This window comes from Hypanus sabinus, chromosome 30, assembly GCF_030144855.1.
Source record: "Hypanus sabinus isolate sHypSab1 chromosome 30, sHypSab1.hap1, whole genome shotgun sequence".
In the NCBI taxonomy this organism is placed as follows: Eukaryota; Metazoa; Chordata; class Chondrichthyes; order Myliobatiformes; family Dasyatidae; genus Hypanus; species Hypanus sabinus.
In genome coordinates, this window is record NC_082735.1 from 41,485,200 (window position 1) to 41,508,009 (window position 22,810).

At 41.7% G+C, this 22,810-nt stretch overlaps 1 protein-coding gene across 1 annotated transcript in view; it reads right to left on the bottom strand.

Annotated features, from left to right (window-relative positions):
- Positions 1-2,362: 2,362 nt before the first annotated feature.
- The window catches only part of LOC132383609 (serine incorporator 1-like), an 86,913-nt gene continuing 66,465 nt past the window's right edge, over positions 2,363-22,810 (bottom strand). The window contains exons 7-10 of the mRNA XM_059954811.1: positions 19,419-19,509; positions 7,741-7,891; positions 4,068-4,280; positions 2,363-3,138 (exon numbers count right to left, since the gene is read on the bottom strand). Coding sequence (XP_059810794.1) covers positions 3,000-3,138; positions 4,068-4,280; positions 7,741-7,891; positions 19,419-19,509 — 594 coding nt within the window. The 3' untranslated portion in view covers positions 2,363-2,999. The remainder of the gene's footprint in view (positions 3,139-4,067; positions 4,281-7,740; positions 7,892-19,418; positions 19,510-22,810) is intronic.

Sequence of the window (22,810 nt, forward strand, 5' to 3'; positions counted from 1 at the left end):
TCAAAAATCACAAGGGGGCTTATTAGCCCACTGCCCGCATAATTCCAACCTAACCCTAATCCATGCAATCCCAGGCATACAGGTGCCAGGTAATGATATTTAAAAATATCATTACCCTCAGAATTACATGCCTCTCATTATTGGTCCCTGGGAAAAATACAAGCAGTGTCTGAGTCGGACAGTGTTGAGCCGCTTCTGTAGGCTGTCTAGTGATTAAAGGCCCGAAACAGCCAAGGATCCGAATGTTCACTACTGACGATGTGCCCCAGTGCACACCCAGTTCGCTGAATCAAGTGGTGTCGGACCACGATAATGAAAGGCATGGCCCAGATTAACCTGACTTCCCTGTACAAGCCTAGCCAGCATAGAAGCTCAGACTTCAAACACTGCAGCCTAACCACTGCCAGCCAAACATGTACATCCACCAGCCCTACACTCAAACCTAATCCTAAAGTCCAAAAGGGGCACACACCCCCACAAACCCTAGGCAAATTCCAAAAGGGGCACACACCCCCACAAACCCTAGGCTACTTACAAAAGGGGCACACAACCCCACAAACCCTAGGCAACTTCCAAAAGGGGCACACACCCCCACAAACCCTAGGCACTCCCTGATTAACCCTTGCTAAACCCCCACAAGCCAGATATCCTATGTCGAGAGGGGCAAGATTCAACAAAGGAAAGTGTTGGACCTGGTTAATGAAGGCGTGGGCCAGATCAAAGTGGCAGGGTCACGTGAAACGGAATCTCAAGTGAGGAGATCAAAAATCACAAGAGGGCTTTTTAGCCTACTGATTGCATAATTGCAACCTAACCCTAACCACTTCCCGACTAGCCCTGGCTCCAGCCCCACAAACCCTAAGCACACCCCAATTGACCCCTGCTAAATCCCCACATACCCGATATATACCTCCACCAGCCCAGCACACAAACCTAATCCTAAAGCCCAAAAGGGACACACACTCCCACAAACCCTAGGCACTCCCCGATTAACCCTGGCTTTGGCCCCACAAACCCTAAACACACCCCTATTAAAGCTTGCTAAACCCCCACAAACTGGATATCCTATGTCAAAGGGAACAAGATTCAACAAAGGCAAGTATTGGACCTGGTTAATGAAAGCGTGGGCCAGATCAAAGTGGCAGGGTTACGTGAAACTGAATCTCAAGTGGCGAGATCAAAAATCACAAGGGGGCTAATTAGCCCACTGCCTGCATAATTCCAACCTAACCCTAACCCACTCAAACCTAATCCTAAAGTCCAAAAGGGGCACACACCCCCACAAACCCTAGGCACTCCCCGATTAACCCTTGCTAAACCCCCACAAGCCAGATATCCTATGTCGAGAGGGGCAAGATTCAACAAAGGCAAGTGTGGGACCTGGTTAATGAAGGCGTGGGCCAGATCAAAGTGGCAGGGTCATGTGAAACGGAATCTCAAGTGAGGAGATCAAAAATCACAAGAGGGCTTTTTAGCCCACTGCCCGCATAATCTCAACCTAACCCTAACCCTAACAGTAATTGGCCGTAGCAATGCACTGTATACAACATACATGTTTGTAAAAATGCAATTTGTATGTTTTCCAGGATTTCAATGATTCATTGTCTAAAACAAATTACCTGCACCAAGCATGACATCTTCTGAAATAGCCACATTTTTAAGCATTGGAAGCCAATCATAAATGGTGTCAAATAAAGATTATAACTGACTTTAATAATTCCTGTTTAATTAGATACAGAAAAATCATGATAACTACAAAGATACAATGTTTGATACAAAATGTCAAGATCATTCTATGTTATATAACAAAATCATTGAGGCATTTGCCAAAATAAGGAATATTTAAATATGGTAGACATAATCAATCCAGCATTTTTTAAGTTCAGAACAAGTATAGGGAGATACCATACACTTTACTCGTCTCAAACATGTTGCATAAAATCAGTGAATTGTATTAGCTTCCTACTTAATAATTGGTGCAATATATACCATGTAACTATTTCTGATATTTTCCTCTTATAATGCACAAGGGAAAATAAGAGCAAAAGATTTTCCATTTTTCAAATGATTTCATATGCGGAGGAGGTTTTAAAAGTAAACAGCAACTTCCTACAGAATTGCTTGCACAACATTACCCAAAATTCCATTGACACATGAAATCAGGAACGCTGTTGCTACATCTCCATACAGAAAAATATTTAAGGTTCCCACCTTCCAAGATACCCATTATGAAAGAAAGCTAAACACTATGTAGAAAACATTTCCTTTCCAACATTAGAATTATCTGAAAAAAAAACAAACATCCTTGCTTAAGGAGACCAATGTGGAAGGAATTAAATCACCAACATTAAATACCCATGCACCATTCTTGAGAAAAAGCAGAGTTATGTCAACAAGTGTCTTGCTAGAGCACACAACTCCATAAAGCACCATACAATTCACCTTACCTTTATAATTCTATTTTAAGTGCTGCTGCACATTTACAAATCTCCATGTTGTAACTGGATCTCCCTGTTGGTGGCAGCATATCCAAGGGCAGATGGGTGTAATTACAACAAGATCATATTCCACAGGCAGTTATCATGATAAATGTGGGCACAGGATTCAATAATGTAAAAAAGGCATGATTTGCAAAAAGTGCAAGAAATTTCAATACATTATTATGCCTATCAGTTTCAAACATGACTATTATTATCAAGAAACTGTGGGGGGGGGGGAGAGAGGAAGTAATTATCCATAAAATGTGCAGAAATCCCATTACTGAGATTTGAAAGCAGCAAAAAGGTAACAAACAGTTGCACTGCAAATGCCCCCAAGAAAAAAATTACTAACTTAGTTTGACATGGAACTTCAATTCTGCAAGGATTATTTAAAGTTCAGTGTTAAGATAATAAAGTTACCATGAGGTTTATCTATAGTGAATATACAAAGTGAATTCAGCTGAAAGGCAAAGGTACAAATCAACAAAAGGCAAGTAGTTCCAGCCAGTACTCTTCTGCTCAAGTGAAGTCACGATCTGACAGTATGACAGGAGCAACCAGTGTCCACAGATACAACAGGAGTCCAACCCAGCTTGAGGAGATCTTCACCCAAACAGCCGGCCAAGTACTCTGCAATGTTGAGTAATCAGAGTTGGGACTGGAAAAAAAAACAGCACAAGGAATAAAAATAAATTAAATTCATGCACATGCTGCTAAATAATCTGAGCAAGAAATAAAACTAACAACACTGATTTCTATATATTTACCACCTCAAACAATTGATTTTTATAACTTAATTATAGGTACATCAGAAGATAAACAAAAGAACAGGAAATATGAAAAGGGAGCACCAATCATTCCACCTCCACTGCCTACAGGAAATTGCAAAATTCAGACTGTATTTGGTTCTGATTTGACATGCGTACACGCACTCTCGAGATGAGTCATTAAAGAGCAATGAGGAGCAGCAACTGTGGAGATCTTTTTTCTAAAATGTTCCCCTGCTAAGACCAATTATTCTCCACTACATCATTCCTGTCATGTAGAGACACTCCTGTATGGAGTGTCATTACATAAATATAATCAATTTATATAAACTGTCTTATGCATTTAAATTTACTGTGTTTAATTATTGTTTTATCTTACTGTGAGTTTTTTTGGGCTGCATCAGATCTGGAGTAACAATTATTTCATTCCCCTTTACACTTGTGTACTGAAAATTTCATTAAACAATCTTGAATTTTGAACCAATTAACCTAGCCATAATAAATGAACCACTAGTCCATTCTTCGAGTGAATGTGGTTCACTGTTGTACTGAATGGTGAGAAGGTAACACCACCAGCTTTGTGCTCTCCCTGGGATGTGCTTTACTCTTTCAATTTCAGTACTTTCCATCCTCCAGGAAGTTCTCTGGCTTCACAAAACAATCTACAGAAAGTAGTAGAATCTTCTTTCAAAGAATTACAGAACAAAACCATGGAAATTACATTTTAAATCTCTTCTGAAAACAGCATCATGAGCTTCAGTTTTATGCAGTTTACAGCAGGGCAGAAGGCACAGTTATTAATGCTAACAATGACACTTGCCTGTACCAATTAGTAAGCGTCATCATAATGTACAGAGATGCCAGGAAAAGGCAGAAGTGGAAGAAGGAGTAGCTATAAGTGACTGCATCCTGCTCATTATCCACAGCTCGATGAACACCCTCTTCATGGGGAGAAGAGATGTCTGTCAGTTGTCCTTCACCTTCTTCAGTCATCATCAGCTTGTTAACTTGAGTATTGCTGGAAGATCGGATACTGCAGACAAACAGAAAAGGTTTATACCATCAAGTAATGCAATTGAAAAAAGAACATTTCATGTGACATTTTTTTTTAAATCTCTATCTATAAACTTTTACCTGCTAAAAGATAAAAGATTAGCCTTATTTGTCACATGTACATTCAAACATACAGTGAAACACATTGCCTGTGTCAACGACCCACACAGTCAAGGATATACTGGGGGCAGCCCGCAAGTGTTATTATGCTTCTGGTGTGACTTACTATCCCTAAACAATACATTTTTGAATGTGGGAGAAAACTGAAGCATCCAGAAGCCCACATGGTTATAAAGAGAACATATAAACTCCTTTCAGATGGCAGTGGGATTTGAACTCCAATTTTCTTACAGCTGGTACTGTAAAGCGTTATACTCACCACTACATTATCGTGCCATGTAGTACATACAATTTAATTTTCTCTGGCTATTTTTTTTCTACTGTTAAAATTTAAAGACCACCAGGGTAATTCGAAATGTAAAAGTTATATGGGATGTAATGTTAAAATTGTACAAGGCATTGGTGAGGCCTAATATGGGACAATTGTGTACCGTTCTGGTCACCGAATTATAGGAAAGATGTCAACAAAATAGAGAGAGTACAGAGGAGATTTACTAGAATGTTACCTAGGTTTCAGCACCTAAGTTACAGAGAAAGGTTGAACAAGTTAGGTCTTTATTCTTTGGAGCGTAGAAGGTTGAGGGGGGACTTGATAGAGATATTTAAAATTATGAGGGGGATAGATAGAGTTGACGTGGATAGGCTTTTCCCATTGAGAGTAGGGGAGATTCAAACAAGAGGACTTGAGTTAAGAGTTAATGGGCAAAAGTTTAGAGGTAACACGAGGGGGAACATCTTTACTCAGAGAGTGATAGCTGTGTGGAACGAGCTTCCAGTAGAAGTGGTAGAGGCAGGTTCGATTTTGTCATTTAAAACAAAATTGTATAGGTATATGGACAGGAAAGAAATGGAGGGTTATTGGCTGAGTGCAGGTAGGTCAGACTAGGTGAGAGTAAGCGCTCGGCACAGACTAGAAGGGCTGAGATGGCCAGTTTCCGTGCTGTAATTGTTATATGATTATATGTAATATTTGATTTCTAATGATTATAAAAGAAGTGGGTTGTCAAGAGTCTGGATTTAGGGGTTCAGATATAAAGCTGCCCAGGAAAAGCTAGACAAGGTAACTGAATGGATTGTCAATAATTGATCTGTCCTTTGCTTCACATCAAGTCACTCTCAATTTCCAGTATATTGCAAACAATATCTAAAACATACAGAATAAAATAAAATAATCCACAATAGATTGTTTTTCCCGGGAAATAATATGTTTTGTTTACGTTGGGATATGAAAAATACTGAGGAAAATTGGGGAAGTACCGAAGAGAAAGAAAGTTACTTTGCAAATCTGACACTGAATAAATATATTTAAGCTAATTAACACACTTTACTTTAAAAAAAATGTATCTAGACTGTTTACCTTCAATGCCACTAGATATTAAGGTAAAGACATAGAAATACTATATTTTTTGTACTACCTACACCATTCTGTTACTGCTGGCAGAAATATACATTGCACAACCCACTGACACACCTGTCCCCAGAGTAACAAAGGAGACCACTACCTCCAACAATGGTACTGTTGGAAACCACTGTGTTTTTTAATAACAAACAAGAGAAAATTTGCAGATGCCAGAAAACCAGGCAACACACTTAAAGTGTTGGAGGAACTCAGCAGGCCAGGCAGCATCTATGGAAAAAAGTACAGTCAACGTTTCGAGCAGAGCCCCTTCATCTGGGTTTGTACTTTTTAAACAAATTCGTATTTTTTTCACACTCATTGGCAGAAAGCAGTATAGCAACTAAATAACAGTTTATCACCATTATCATTTTTCATTGACTAAATATTAGCATATTACCCATGTGATATAATTGTTTTAATTATGTAGCATATTAATTAATTTATTCCTATCTAAGGAATTTCTTTATCTTATCTAAAGAAGTGATAGCTTTTTCAGAAGTGCCATCTTTATTCTTTTGTCTTAGCATTAATCCCCCTATTAGCATCATTTCTCAGCTCTTTATTTAGTTTGCTTAGTATTTGCTTGTACTCTAAAATAAACTGAGATATTGGAATTAGACTGCTCGCCATTTTTGAATCCTGGAAAAACCCTAAGGATCAGAAAATAGACGGAGAATCAACAGAATGTAACTGCACAACCCACGGACGTGCCTGATTCCAGAGTATCAAAGGAGACCACTACCTGGGACATTGGTACGGTTACATACCCCATGGGTATCTTGTGACTGTCTTATGACCATGATGTAATTGAGTATCTGGTGAGCACGACGTAATGGTCTTGTGATGGTGGGGTGATGTAATTTTTCCCACCAGTGTGAGGTCACATGATGTAATTTTCCCACCAGGGGTCATGTGATGACCTATTCCAACAGGTATAAAACAGGAAAGCCTTGCTGTGACGCAGGTTAGTTCACTGTTTAATTCGTCAGTTACTCTGTTATGCTGCATATTCATCTCATGACACAGTTTTGTTTAAAGTGGAGTTTTACTTTCTACTGTAAGTTGTAGCGGCAGTTTTTAAAATCACTGCCAGTTATGTTTGATGTATCTTTGATTTCATTTTTAAAGTCTAATTATTGGAGAGTGAAGATTGGCCGAAGTGCAGGAACCCGAAGGATCGAGTAAAGTTGGTGTTGTCGGTGGTAATACAGGGCTGACCTTGTTGGATCTTCGCTCAGGAAGTAGTAACCTGCATCCGAGATAGCCCCTGCATTTGTGAAAACAGAAAAGGTTGGGTGCAGCGTTATTCGCCAAGGAAAAGGTCAGTTCCTTTAAGCCGTTTTTAATTTCCTTTGTTGTAAATCCTTTGAGCAATGCATATTTCAGCTGGGATCAGCAGTAACGTCACGTCATTGAGGAATTTGTTACTTCAGGAAAGTCTCTCCTAATTGACTGTGTAAATCACTTGGACTTTCGCATTTTCGCATTTAAGAACTGTGTTCGCATTTATCGCTTTAAGAACTGTTCAAGTTGCCGTATAGCAGTTAACTTCCGGTTACGTTAGCTGTTTGTTTACTTTTCATTTGTTGTTGAGCTGAGTTTAAATAAATGTTTATTTATTTATAAAAAACCTGTCTCAATTCTATATTTATTGTTGCCATATCATAACAGTACATACACAACCCACTGACAAGTCTGACCCCAGAGTAACAAAGGAGGTTAAGTTTGAACTATGATCTGAGAATAATATTTCATCACCAAATAAACAACAATTAGTAGATGCCTAGATTAATATGTATCTGCTGATTATTATTTATTAGATGATGAGATATTAATTTACAGACCTGCATCAGTGATAGTGCTAAGAAATATGAGGACCCTGTTACTTGAAGAATAAATCAAAAAGCATGGAGAACCTGACCTTGAATAAAGCACACAACTAAGGAAGATGACCAATCCAACGATGCTCTGGGCATCCCACCACTGGACAACGTGACTGGAGGGTGGTGCAACTGTTGAATTGCTGGTAGTTTGATGGACAATACTCAGCAAACTAGGGTTGCAGTTTCTGTCTATAGGATAAATAGTAAATAGTGTTAGAACAGGATACTTCTTAATATACTGATAAACAAAGGTGAACATTGTCTTTAAAAAAAGGAGTTTAACAATTTTAGTTACACTGAATCTGCAGAACATACTCCATAAAGTTACACCCAAAAAAGAACAAAGTTCTTTCAGTTCTTAGCAAGCTGACATGACTGTCTCCGCCAAAGTGAAGAGTAATATTTATCATGCAGACTTCTTTTAATGGGAATTGCATTAGGACTCTCAACCTCATTTCAGACTCCATTTGAACCCAATCAGCTAGAATACCCCAGTTCTGGCATGTCTTGAAATGGCTTTTTATTTCATTTAAGTTTTTGGCCTAACTTCTTAAATACAGTTTTGCACTGAACCACAGTCGAAATTCAATGAATCAGTTTCAATCAACTAATGTTTTAATATATTTCAAAAATTGAAATACATTTGTGCAAAATGTTTTCTCATTGTGTTCTTTGATTTCTAAGTAAAATGGGATAAAGGAGAGATTAAGCTTTAATCTTCCTTTTATTCCATATTGTTTAAAACCTTGTTCTACCTCTAACTTTCTTTTAGAACTGAAGAAGGTGTAGTAACGTAATCCATTGCACAACATTAAGATAGATCAAACATGTTTGTTTCAGGTTTTCATTACATCATTCCATAACAAAGAAATTAAGAATCTTAGAAATGCTGAATCAGGGGTAAAAAAAACCAGCTATGTATTTCAAAATAGCTGTGTTCTCCCTGATACAGAAACACTGCTATAATGCTCCATTAAACTTACCTCGTTCATTGGTCAGGGCTGATTGGGTCACATAGATTCACAGCCATAAAAAACTACCTCACAGAAACAGGTCCTTCAGCCCATCTAGTATATGCTGAACCATTTAAACTGCCTAGTCCCATTGACCTGCTGATGGTCCAAAGCCCTCCATACCCCTCCCATCCATGTACTTATCCAAGCTTCTCAAACATTATAATCAAAATCACATCCACCACCTGCGCTGGCAGCTCGTTTCACACTCTCACCACTCTGAGTGAAGAGGTTTCCCCTCATGTTCCCCTTAAACATTTCACCTTTCACGCTTAACCCATGACCTCTAGTTCTATTCTCACCCAATGTCAGTGGAAAAAGCCTGCTTACATTTACCCTATCTATACCCCTCAATTTTGTATACTATCAAATCTCCCCTCAACCCTCTACATTCTACGAAATGATAGCATGTATGTGGAGAGGATATTTTCTGTGGTGGGTGTGTCTAAGACCAGACGACACAGCCTCAGAATAGATGGGTGTCCTTTTAGAATGGAGATGACTAATTTGATGAATCTGTGGAATTCTTTACCATAGGCAGCAATGGAGGCCAAGTCTTTAAGGCAGAAGTTAATAGATTCTTAATTGGTTAGGGCTTGAAGGGATACGGGGAGAAGGCAAAAGATTGGGGCCAAGAGGAAATTTGGATCAGCCATGATGAAATGGCAGAGCAGACTTGATAAGCCAAATGGTCTAATTCTGCTCCTATACCTTATGGTCTTATGAAACAAATTTCTAACCTATTTAAACTTCCTTGTTAACTCAGGTTCTCTCCTGCCAGCAACATCCTCATAAATTTTCTCTGTACTCTTTCAACCTTACTTAATCATTCCTGTAAGTAGGTGACCAAAGCTGCACACATTACTCCAAATTAGACCTCACTACCATCTTGTACAACTTCAGAGTAACATCCCAATTCCTGTATTCAAAACTTGAACTATGAAGGCCAATGTGCCCAAAGCTTTCATTACAACCCTATCTACCTCTGACATCACTTTCAGTGAATCATGCACCTGTATTCCCAGATTCCTTTGTTCTACTGCACCCCTCAGTGCCCTACCACTAAGAAGTAGTGTAGAGTTAGGCCCTAACCCTAATGTGTAAGATCTACTTTGGCTGGTTCTCCCAGAATGCTACACCCCACACTTGTCCACATTAAATTCTATCTGCCATTTGTTCAGCCCCTTATTCCAGCTCCAGATCCCGCAAGCTTTCTTCCTCGCTGTCTACTACACCTCTAATCCTGATGTCATCCGCTAACTTGCCGATCTAGTTAACCATATTACTTGTCGTTGGGTCCAGAAAGCTACGTTGGCTGAAGTCAGGGCTTTATGATTTGGCTCTTGATAGGGTCACCCATGCCAAATAGATCAAAGGCTAGACTAAGAGTGATCCACTGGCCCTCCAGGTTCAGGACCTCATCTCAGGGCTACCAACTCTGACTGATCAAACAAAAATGTTATGGAAACAGCAATGAAGAATCCTTCTACATCTAAGTCTCCATCTGGAACTTGTGTGACTGACAGTTGTGAAAACTGAGAGAAAACTACTGACATGATGAAGGAAACCCTGAGTACCACCAGAGATGGAGGACATTCAGCGCTGCCTTAAATGTCACTGGCGTCATGGGCAAGATGTTAACCATATTATCATCAGATTGTTGATATAGATGATAAACAACAACAGACCCAGCACCAATCCCTGCGGCACTCCACTAGTCATAGGCCTCCAGTCAGAAAAGCAACCATCTACCAACCACTCTCTGGCTACTCCCGCAAAGCCAGTGTCTAATCCAATTTACTACCTCATTGAATGCCAAGCAACTGAAGCTTCTTGACCGACCTCCCATGTGGGATATTGTCAAGTGCCTGCTGGATAACAACTGCTGCCTTCCCTTCATCAACATTTTTGGTAAAAAAACTTTATAACATTGGTTAGACATGAACTACCATGCATAAAGCCATGCCAACTATCCCTATTCCCTGTCTATCCAAATACTTATATACCTGGTCCCTTAAAATACCTACCAACAACTACTGATATCACCCTTACTGACCTATAATTTCTTGGACATCCTCAGAGGCTTTCTTAAACAGCAAATATTAACTACCCTCCAACCCTCCAGTACCTCACCTGTTGCTAAGTATGACTTAACTATCTCTGCTAGGCCTCTTGCAATTTCTGCACTTGTTTCCCAAAGGGTCCAATGGAACACCTTTTCAAACCCTGGGGAGTTGTCCGCACTGATTTGCCTCAAGCTAGAAAACACCTCCATCTCTGTAATCTGTACAGGATTCATGACCTCGCTGTTGCTTTGCCTCACTTCTATAGAAGGAGTGTCTGTCGCCTGAGCAAATACAGATGCAAAAGTCCATTTAAGATCTCCCCCATTTCTTTTCACTCCATTCTGATCTTCCAAAGTACAAATTTTCCCCTTGTAATCATTTTGCTCTTAGCATATCTGTAAATTGTCCTTCACCTTGTCTGCTAAAGCAATCTCATGCCTTTGTTCAGCCCTCCTGATTTCTTTCTGAAATGTTTGTTTGAATTTCTTATATTCATGCCTATACCTGCTATGCACCTCTTTTCCTTAACCAGGGTCTCAATGTCGCTTGAAAACCAACAGTCCCTAAAACTGTTATCTTGCCTTTTCCATCTTTAGAGTGAAAAAGGTTTAGGCCACGATGATTTGGGCCATACATTGCCTTGGTGGCAATAAAGAAACCCCTGATACTCACCAGAGTCAGCAAGCTGCTGTATTTTTAGGGCCCTCTCAGTCCAGCAATAATTCTTTATTTCCCTTACTCTACGCTGGACTAGGGCCTTAGCTTTGGAGTGGTCTTCTCTTTTTGCCTTGCATTTGATGTCCTTCTGCCAGGCATGAAAAGCTTTCCTTTTCTTGTTGATTAGCTCTTCTATTTCATTGTCATTATCATTTCAGGAGCTAAACACAGAAACATAGAAAATAGGTGCAGGAGTAGGCCATTTGGCACTTCGAGCCTGCACTGCCATTCAGTATGATCATGGCTGATCATCCAACTCAGAACACTGTAGCTGCTTTCTCTCCATACCCCCGGTGCCTTTAGCCACAAGGGCCATATCTAACTCCCTCTTAAATATAGCCAATGAACTGGCCTCAACTGTTTCCTGTGGCAGAGAATTCCACAGATTCACCACTCTCTGTGTGAAGAAGTTTTTCCTCACCTCGGTCCTAAAAGGCTTCCCCTTTATCTTTAAACTGTGATCCCTCGTTCTGGACTTCCCCAACATTGAGAACAATCTTCCTGCAGCTAGCCTGTCCAATCCATCTAGAATTTTATACATTTCAATAAGATCCCCCCTCAATCTTCTAAATTCCAACGAGTATAAGCCTAGTCAATTCAGTCTTTCTTCATATGAAAGTCCTGCCATCCCAGGAATCAATCTGGTGAACCTTCTTTGTATACCCTCTATGGCAAGAATGTCTTTCCTCAGATTAGGGGACAAAAACTGCACACAATACTCCAGCTGTGGTCTCACCAAGGCCTTGTACAACTGCAGTAGAACCTCCCTGCTCCTGTACTCAAATCCTCTTTCTCTGAATGCCAACATACCATTCGCCTTTTTCACCGCCTGCTGTACCTGCATGCCCACTTTCAATGACTGGTGTACAATGACACCCAGGTCTCGTTGCACCTCCCCTTTTCCTAATCGGCCACCATTCAGATAATAATCTGTTTTCCTGTTCTTGCAACCAAAGTGGATAACCTCACATTTATCCACATTAAATTGCATCTCCCATGAATTTGCCCACTCACCTAACATATCCAAGTTACCCTGCATCCTCTTAGCATCCTCCTCACAACTAACACTACCGCCCAGCTTCGTGCCATCCGCAAACTTGGAGATGATGCATTTAACTCCCTCGTCTAAATCATTAATATATATTATAAACAACTGGGGTCCCAGCACTGAGCCTTGCGGTACCCCACTAGTCACTGCCTGCCATTCTGAAAAGGTCCTGTTTATTCCAACTCTTTGCTTCCTGTCTGCCAACCAATTCTCTATCCACATCAATACCATATCCCCAAAACCGTGTGCTTTAAGTTTGCACACTAATCTCCTGTGTGGGAGATTTTGACCTTGTCAAAAGCTTTTTGAAAATCCAAATATACCACATCCACTGGTTCTCCCCTATCCACTCTACTGGTTACATCCTCAAAAAATTCTATAAGATTCGTCAGACATGATTTTCCTTTCACAAATCCATGCTGACTTTGTCCGATGATTTCACCTCTTTCCAAATGTGCTGTTATCACATCTTTGATAACCGACTCTAGCATTTTCCCCACCACCGATGTCAGGCTAACCGGTCTATAATTCCCCGGTTTCTCTCTCCCTCCTTTTTTAAAAAGTGGCGTTACATTAGCCACCCTCCAATCCTCAGGAACTAACCCAGAATCTAAAGAGTTTTGAAAAATTATCACTAATGCATCCACTATTTCTTGGGCTACTTCCTTAAGCACTCTGGGACGCAGACCACCTGGCCCTAGGGATTTATCTGCCTTTAATCCCTTCAATTTACCTAACACCACTTCCCTACTAACATGTATTTTTCCTCCATCTCACTAGACCCTCAGTCCCCTACTATTTCCGGAAGATTATTTATGTCCTCCTTAGTGAAGACAGAACCAAAGTAGTTATTCAGTTGGTCTGCAATGTCCTTGTTCCCCATGATCAATTCACCTGTTTCTGACTGTAAGGGACCTACATTTGTCTTAACCAATCTTTTTCTTTTCACATATCTATAAAAGCTTTTACAGTCAGTTTTTATGTTCCCTGCCAGCTTTCTCTCATAATCTTTTTTCCCTTTCCTAATTAAGCCCTTTGTCCGCGTCTGCTGGACTCTGAATTTCTCCCAGTCCTCAGGTGTGCCGCTTTTTCTGGCTAATTTGTATGTTTCTTCTTTGGACTTGATACAATCCCTAATTTCCCTTGTCAGCCACAGGTGCACTACCTTCCCTGGTTTATTTTTTTGCCAAACTGGGATGAACAATTGTTGTAGTTCATCCATGCGATCTTTAAATGCTTGCCATTGCATATCCACCATCAACCCGTTAAGTATCATTTGCCAGTCTATCTTAGCTAATTCACGTCTCATATCTTCAAAGTTACCCTTCTAAGTTCAGAACCTTTGTTTCTGAATTAACTATGTCACTCTCCATCTTAATGAAGAATTCCACCATATTATGGTCACTCTTACCCAAGGGGCCTCGCATGACAAGATTGCTAACTAACCCTTCCTCATTGCTCAATAGCCAGTCTAGAATGGCCTGCTCTATAGTTGGTTCCTGGACGGTGTTCAGAAAACCATCCCGCATACATTCCAAGAAATCTTCTTGCTCAGCACCCTTACCAATTTGGTTCACCCAATCTATATGTAGATTGAAGTCACCCATTATAACTGCTGTTCCTTTATTGTACGCATTTCTAATTTCCTGTTTAATGCCATCCCCAACCTCACTACTACTGTTAGGTGGCCTGTACACAACTCCCACCAGCGCTTTCTGCCCCTTAGTGTTATGCAGCTCTACCCATATCGATTCCACATCCTCCAGGCTAATGTCCTTCCTTTCTATTGTGTTAATCTCCTCTCTAACCAGCAATGCTACCCCACCTCCTTTTCTTTCCTATCTATCCCTCCTGAATATTGAATATCCCTGGATGTTGAGCTCCCATCCTTGGTCACCCTGGAACTATTTCTCTGTGATCCCAACTATATCATATTCATTAATAACTATCTGCACATTCAATTCATCCACCTTGTTACGAATACTCCTTGCATTGACACACAAAGCCTCCAGACTTGCTTTTGCAACACTCTGAGCCCTTATACAATTATGTTGAAAAGTGGCCCTTTTTGATTTTTGCCCTGGATTTGCCTGCCTGCCACTTTTACTTTTCACCTTACTACTTTTTGCTTCTACCCTCATTTTACACCCCTCTGTCTCTCTGCACTTGTTCCCATTCCCCAGCCACATTAGTTTAAATCCTCCTGAACAGCAGTAGCAAACGCTCCCCCTAGGACATTGATTCCAGTCCAGCCCAGGTGCAGACCGTCATGTTTGTATCGGTCCCACCTCCCCCAGAACTGGTTCCAATGCTCCAGAAATTTGAATCCCTCCCCCTTGTACCATTTTTCAAGCCACATATTCATCTGAAATATCCTCCTATTTCTACTCTGACTAGCACGTGGCTCTGGTAGTAATCCAGAGATTATTACCTTTGTGGTCTTACTCTTTAGTTTATCTCCTAACTCCCTAAATTCACCTTGTACGACCTCATCCAGTTTTTTACCTATATCGTTGGTACTTATGTGCACCACGACCACTGGCTGTTCACCCTCCCATTCCAGAATGTCCTGCAGCCGCTTGACCCTTGACCCTTGCACCAGGGAGGCAACATACCCACCCGGAGTCTCGTTTGCGGCCGCAGAAACACCTATCTATTCCCCTTATAATCGAATACCCTATCACTATAGCTCTCCCACTCCTTTTCCTTCCCTCCTGTGCCACAGAGCCACCCATAGTGCCATGAATTCAGCTGCTGCTGCCTTCCCCTGATGAGACATCTCCCCCAACAGTATCCAAAACAGTATATCTGTTTAGGAGGGAGATGACCTCAGGGGACTCCTGCACTACCTGCCTACTGCTACGCTGTCTAGTGGCCACCCTTTCCCTTTCTGCCTGTGTAGCCTTTACCTGCAGTGTGGCCAACTCACTGCACGACTTTCTCAGCATCACGGATGCTCTAGTATGAATCCAATCACAACTCCAGAAGCTGCAGCTGGACACATTTCCTGCACAGATAGTTGTCAGGGACACTGGAATTATCCCTGATTTCCCACATGCTGCAGGATGAACAAACCACGGGGCCAATCTCAGCTGTCATGACCTACCCAATACGTTGTCTCAACTTTTGAAACGTTCTCCTTTTAAAGAAACTTAGCCGGCCTTACCTCACTTGGAGTGAAGCTCATCCTCAGCCTCTGCTCGACGAAGCCTTCCTACTCTGTCTCCCTCTATTCTGTCACCCGCTACAACATCACCCGCCCCGTCAAACTGCTCTTTTAAAGTCTCCCGCTGCCTCACGGTCCGATTTACACACGCTTGCACAGTCGTGCCCCGTTAAACTGCTGAAGAAAATGACTGACTTCCACAAACTGCTCTCTTTTAAATACTCCCGCTGCCTCACGGTCTGACTTACACGCGCTTGCGCAGTTGTGCCCCATTAAACTGCCCAAGAAAATGAGCTACTTAATCGTAACATCACTGTTGATATTGAAGTCATCAGCCAGCTCCCACAACAACCCATGAAGGATGGCATGTGTAAGCTTCCTAGTATCAAAGAGGTGCAGACGGCTTGCAAGATATTTAGGAACAACAAGGCCACTGGGCCTGATGGAATTCCAGCAGAAATTCTCAAGGAAAGTGGCAAAGAACTTTTAAATCATATCCATGACCTACTTGTCAAGATCTGGGACAAGGAGAAAATTCCAGCTGAACTCAGGGATATCCTGATTGTCATACTCGTTAAAAAGGGTGCCAAAACTGACTGCAGTAATTATTGGGGGATTTCCCTTCTCCCTTCAACAGGAAAGTTACTCATCCAAATTTTAAGTGATTGGCTTTCACCTCTGGCAGATCTCTTGTCTGAGTCTCAGTGTAGTTTCTATTCAGCCAGAGGAACATCTGACATGACGTTTACAGCACATTAATTGCAGGAGAAAGCCCGGGAACAAAATTTCCCACTTTATATGGCCTTCATAAACTTTAAAAAGCATTTGGCTCTGTAAATCATCCTGCCCTTTGGCAAGTGCTGTCTAAAAGTGGGCAAACACAGAAATATCTCAAGATCCTACAGTTCTTATACAATGATATGAGTGCAACAGTCATCAGCAACAGCGACTCTGAAACAGCACCTTTCAAGGTTGAGACCAGGGTCAAACAGAGGTGCATCATTACCCCAAATCTGTTTGACATTTTCATTGCGACCATTCTTCACTTCACAAACCAAGACCTCCCACAAGAAGCTGAGATTCTCTATAGGACAGATGGGGGGCTCTTTGCCCTGAACAGGTTCAAAGAACACAGCAAGGCTTATACAGAGGGTGCCAACTTTGGAAAATCGAATACACAGAAGACAGGTTGTATTTATTGGCTGTTTTTGAGTCAAATTCGTTCCACTGTCGACGCATGAATTCTTTGAATAGTTTGTTTAAACTCACATCTCATGGCTACAGCACTGACATCAAACCACCGTGGATGACAGCAACATCTGTATTTTCAGCTTTCAATGCTGCTTTTGTCTCACCTGACAAGTGCGCTTTGAACATGTCCCAGACAAAAAGCGACTTTTCCTTCCCGAACCTTCACCTCTTTAATCTTCTTCAAGCAACCCACTTCATCCATCCAGCAGCGTTCTTGAACGTAAACAACACCCCTCAGGAATTTTCTGAACAATCTTTGTTTTTTGTCTTAACACAAGATCACATCTATTCATAAATCGGGTGCACCAACTTCGTGTAGCTTTGAAATTTTTGCTGACCTCATGGTGTTTTTCAGCCCATTTCAATGCTTGAATTCAAATCATTTCTCTGGTAACGATGTATCCAGACAATCACTGGTGATTCACCCACTCTAAAACTTTTTCTTCCAGTTCTGGCCACTGGCATGTTTTCCCGCGGTTTACACATTTCGTCTTTGGCGTTTCCCTCAGTGTGTCCTCTGTCTTTCTCCACTCTCTCACTTGTTTCTCGTTTACACTAAACTTCTTAGCAGCTGCAGGATTATTCGTTCCTTTAGCAAAATCAACAACCTTCAGCTTGAAGCCAGCATCACATCGCATTCGTTTTAATCTTTTGTACATGGTGGTCGCAAGCTCAATACTGAGTACACGTACTGATCCCGCCACCCCGTGTTATGTTTTAACGAGATTACGATGAGCACTAAATGGTTTCACAGGGGTTACATTTCAGAGGATTCTTTACCATTTGAGACCTAATTCAAAATTCCCCCCCCACCCCACCCCCCCCGATTTATTTATTTATTAAGAATTCGCTTATAACACTCTACAATGTGTAGGCCTGTTTTCTTAGCAAGTACTGGTTCACAAAATTTCCAGGTTCTGGATCCGGCAAAGCTGAGTGAGATGCATGTGAGATCTTGTGATCTTTTCTGGTTAAATCAAAAACCTCTACAAAAAGGGTCGGCTTATACAAAGGTAACATGAAAAAGTCACTTTTTTAACCTTGAAAATGGTGGGGGGGTCAGCTTATACTCAGGAATATACAGTACATCCACCAGCACTTCAAAGACAACACTGCAATAGGACTTGTGGGTCCTGAAGTGACTGAAGAGGCTGATCCATGATCCACAAGTGACTAGATCAACCACCAGAAGAATCATACATGACTACGAGTGATTATTAATGATGGTGATGATGATATCTTGCCTTTTGTTCTGATAGGCACATACAAGCTTTGTACTCTCAAATTTTCACTTTTGAAAGCCTCCCACTTACTAGGTACAATTTTGCCAGAAAACAGCCTGTCCCAATTTACACTTGTTAGATCCTTTCTGATACCATCAAAATTATTCTCCAATTTAGAATCTCACCCCAAGGACCACACCTGTCCTTTTCCACAATTACCTTGAAACTAATGACATCATGATCACTAGATGCAAAGTGTTCCCCTACACAAACATCTGTTACCTGCCCCGGCTCCTAATCAGAGATATATTATTGGACTCTCTCTAGTTTAGATTAGATTAGATTCGATTCAACTTTATTGTCATTGTACCAAGTACATATGCAAAGTCAATGAAATGCAATTAGCATCTAACCAGAAGTGCAAAAGAAAAGTATTATTTACAAAATAACTGCAAATAAAAATTAAGTGCTGCAGCATACAAATATAAAAGTACTCAGACAGGTCAATATGGGTGCAATACTGCTTAGCGCCGTGATGTGAGGTTCAGCAGGGTCACAGCCTCAGGGAAGAAGCTTTTCCTGAGCCTGCTAGTGCTGGAGCAGAGGCTCCTGTAGTGCCTACCAGATGCGAGAAGAGTAAAAAGTCCATGGTTAGGGTGAGATGCATTCTTGATAATGTTTTTCGCCCTGCCCAGGCAGCGGTTATGATAGATGTTTTCAATGGTGGGCAATTGGGTGCTGATAATCCGCTGGGCAGTTTTCACCACCCGCTGGAGAGTTGAGAGTTGGATGTACTGATTAAGGAAATTTTCCTGAACACATTTGACAAACTCTATCCCATCGAGTCCTAGTCAATACGTGGTGTCGCCTCACCTTGAGTATCATGAACAGTTTTGGGCCCCTCATCTTAGAAAAGATGTGCTGACATTGAAGAGGGTCTAAAGGAGGTTCACAAAGATGATTCCAGGAATGAAAGGGTTATCATACAAGGAACATTTGATGACTCTGGGTCTGTACTCACTGGAATTTAACTTAGCAACTAACTCCCCAAACTTACTTTGCAGAACCTCATCCTTCTTCCAACCCATGTCACTAGTACCTATATGGACCACTACCTCTCCCAACTCACCCTCAACAAGAATGCTGAGGACCTGAACTGATATTTCCCAGACCCCGGCACCCAGATGTTATACATACATGATGTAAAGAGTAATGACAGAAGCTAAACTTACCTGGTTCATTGGTCATGGCTGACCAGGTCACATACATGGTATAAAGAGTAATGACAGAAGCTTGGAGCAAACCTGAATGAGGTTGAACTTCCTGCAGCAATAAAACAAGAACAAAACAATGTACTGGTAAACAGTGTTCCATAAATAGTGCAGATATCTAATTTCGTACTGATTCTGTACTAATATCAAGCAATACTTTGGATAAAGAACATAGTATTAAATACATTGAAAAGCAATAAAATATAAAATTCTACTTCCTTAGGAGTTTGCAAAGATCCAGCATGGTATCTAAAACTTTGACAAACTCCTATAGATGTGTGGTGAAGATTATATTGACTAGCTGCCTTACAGCCTAGTATGGAAGTACCAATGCCCTTGAGTGGAAAACCTTAAAAAAAAGTAGTGGATATGGCCCAGTCCATCATGGGTCAATCCACCCTCACCATTGAGCAAACCTACACAAAGCATTAGCACAGAAAACAGCATCCATCACCAGGGACCCCCACCACTCAGGTTATGCTCTCTTCTCACTACCGCCATCAGGAAGGTGGTACAGGAGCCTCAGGACTCAAACCACCAAGTTCAGGAACAGTTATTACCCCTCAGCCATAAGACTCTTGAACCAAAGGCTCCTGAATCACTCAGATTCACTTCTCCATTATTGAAATGTTCACAAAACCCATGACTCACTTTCAAAGACTCTTCATCTCACGTTCTCAATATTTATTGCTTATTTATTTTCTATTATTATTTCTTTTTGTATTTGCACAGTCTGCTATTCTCTGCACATTGGTTGGATGACCAGATTGGTGCAGTCTTTCATTGATTCTATTATTGTTACAATTACAGTCTGGATTTATTGAGTATGCCCTCGAGAAAATGAATCTCCCAGTGACATATATGCACTTGATAATAAGTTTACTTTGTATTTGGATTCTTTGTCCTTTAGTTTTAGACTTCCTCCCTTGAGAGAAAGACTGACCATTCACCCTTCCTATGACTTTCATGATGTTCTGCAAAGTGAATTCAGGGAGTTAGATGTTAAGCTAGTGGGCAGGACCTTCAGGGTTATGATCTCAGGATTATTATCCATGCTATGTGCATGTGAGACCAGAATTAGGCGATTATACAGTTTACCACGTGGCTAAAGTGTTGGTGTATGAGGGAAGGCATAAGGTTTTTGGATCATTGGGTTCTCTTCCAGGGAAAGTGGGACCTGTACAGAAGACAGTCTGCACCTGAACTGGAAGGGTCTAATATCCCAGCCGGAGGGCTTGCTAGTACTGCACAGTGTTTTAAATGAGAGTTGCAGTGGTGGGGGGGAACCAGAATGGCAGAACAAATAGTGGAGATTATGGACACAGACATTAAGATCTCAGAGAAAGTCAGGAATCAAAATATAGAGCATTGTGCAACTAATATCCTACGCTGAGTATACTTCAATGTAACAAGTATCATAGGAAAAGCCACAGAAGACAGATAAATGGGTGAGGATAGGAATAGAATGAGGTGGCAAATACATGGCTGAAGAATTGGAGCAAGAGGCAGGGATTCAGATTTCTGGATAATAGGAACCTCTCCTGGGGCAGGTGTGACTTGTACAAAAGGGATGGGTTGCACTTGAATCTGAGGGGAACCAATATAGCAGGTAGGTTTACTACAGCTTTTGGGAGAGGTTTAAGCTAATATGGCAAGGGGATGGGAATGAGTATGATAGAGCCGAGGATGAGCCAGCAGGTTTACAAGCAGATGATGAGAGTAACATTAATGAAAGGAAGGACAAGCCAACGATTAGGTACAAATGCAGACAGAACAAAGAGTTAAATTGTATTACACAGGCAAATTTCAAAAGGGCAAAGAATGCAGGACTGAAGGTGCTGTATTTCAAGGTGCATAGCATTTGGAATAAGATGGATGAACTCATGGCGTAATTAGAGATTGGTCAGTACAACATTGTGGGCATTACTGAGTTGTGGCTGTAAGAAGGCCATAGTTGCGAGCTTAATATTAAAGGATGTATTTTCTGTTGAAAGGACAGGCAGGAAGGCACAGGCAGTGGACTGGACACTCTCCTCCGTCTAGCGGAATTAGTTCTTACTCTCAATAATTTCTCCTTTAGCTCCTCCCACTTCCTCCAAACCAAGGGTGTAGCCATGGGCACCTGTATGGGTCCCAGTTATGCCTGCCTTTTAGTTGGCTTTGTGGAACAGTCCACGTTCCAAGTCTATACGGGTATCCATCCCCCTCTTTTCCTTTGTTACATCGACGACTGCATTGGCACTGCTTCCTGCACGCATGCTGAGCTCATTGACTTCATTAACTTTGCCTCCAACTTTCACCCTGCCCTCAAATTTACCTGGTCCATTTCCAACACCTCCCTCCCCTTTCTTGATCTTTCTGTCTCCATCTCTGGAGCCGGCTTCTCTACTGATATCTACTTTAAGCCTACAGACTCTCACAGCTACCTGGACTATTCCTCTTCCCACCCTTGCAAAAATGCTATCACCTTCTCACAATTCCTCTGTCTCCACCGCATCTGCTCTCAGGATGAGGCTTTTCATTCCAGGACAAAGGAGATGTCTTCCTTTTTTAAACAAAGGGGCTTCCCTTCTTCCACCATCAACTCTGCTCTCAAACGCATCTCTCCTCACCCCACTCGGGATAGGGTTCCCCTTGTCCTCACTTACCACCCCACCAGCCTCCAGGTCCAACGTATAATTCTCCGTAATTTCTGCTACCTCCAACGGGATTCCACTACTAGGCACATCTTTCCGTCCCCCATTTCTGCTTTCCGCAGGGATCGCTCCCTATGCGACTCCCTTGTCCACTCGTCCCCCCCATCCCTTCCCACCGATCTCCCTCCTGGCACTTATCCTTGTAAGCGGAACAAGTGCTACACCTGCCCTTACACTTCCTCCCTCACCACCATTCAGGGCCCCAGACAGTCCTTCCAGGTGAGGCGACACTTCACCTGTGAGTCGGCTGGTGTGGTTTATTGCGTCTAGTGCTCCCGGTGTGGCTTTTTATATATTGGTGAGACCCGACGCAGACTGGGAGACCGTTTCGCTGAACACCTACGCTCGGTCCACCAGAGAAAGCAGGATCTCCCAGTGGCCACACATTTTAATTCCACATCCCATTCCCATTCTGATATGTCTATCCATGGCCTCCTCTACTGTCAAGATGAATCCAAACTCAGGTTGGAGGAACAACACCTTATATACCGGCTGGGTCGTCTCCAACCTGATGGCATGAACATTGACTTCTCTAACTTCCGTTAATGCCCCTCCTCCCCTTCTTACTCCATTCCTGACATATTTAGTTGTTTGCCTGTTCTCCATCTCCCTCTGGTGCTTCCCCCCCACCTATCTTTCTTTCTCTCGAGGCCTCCC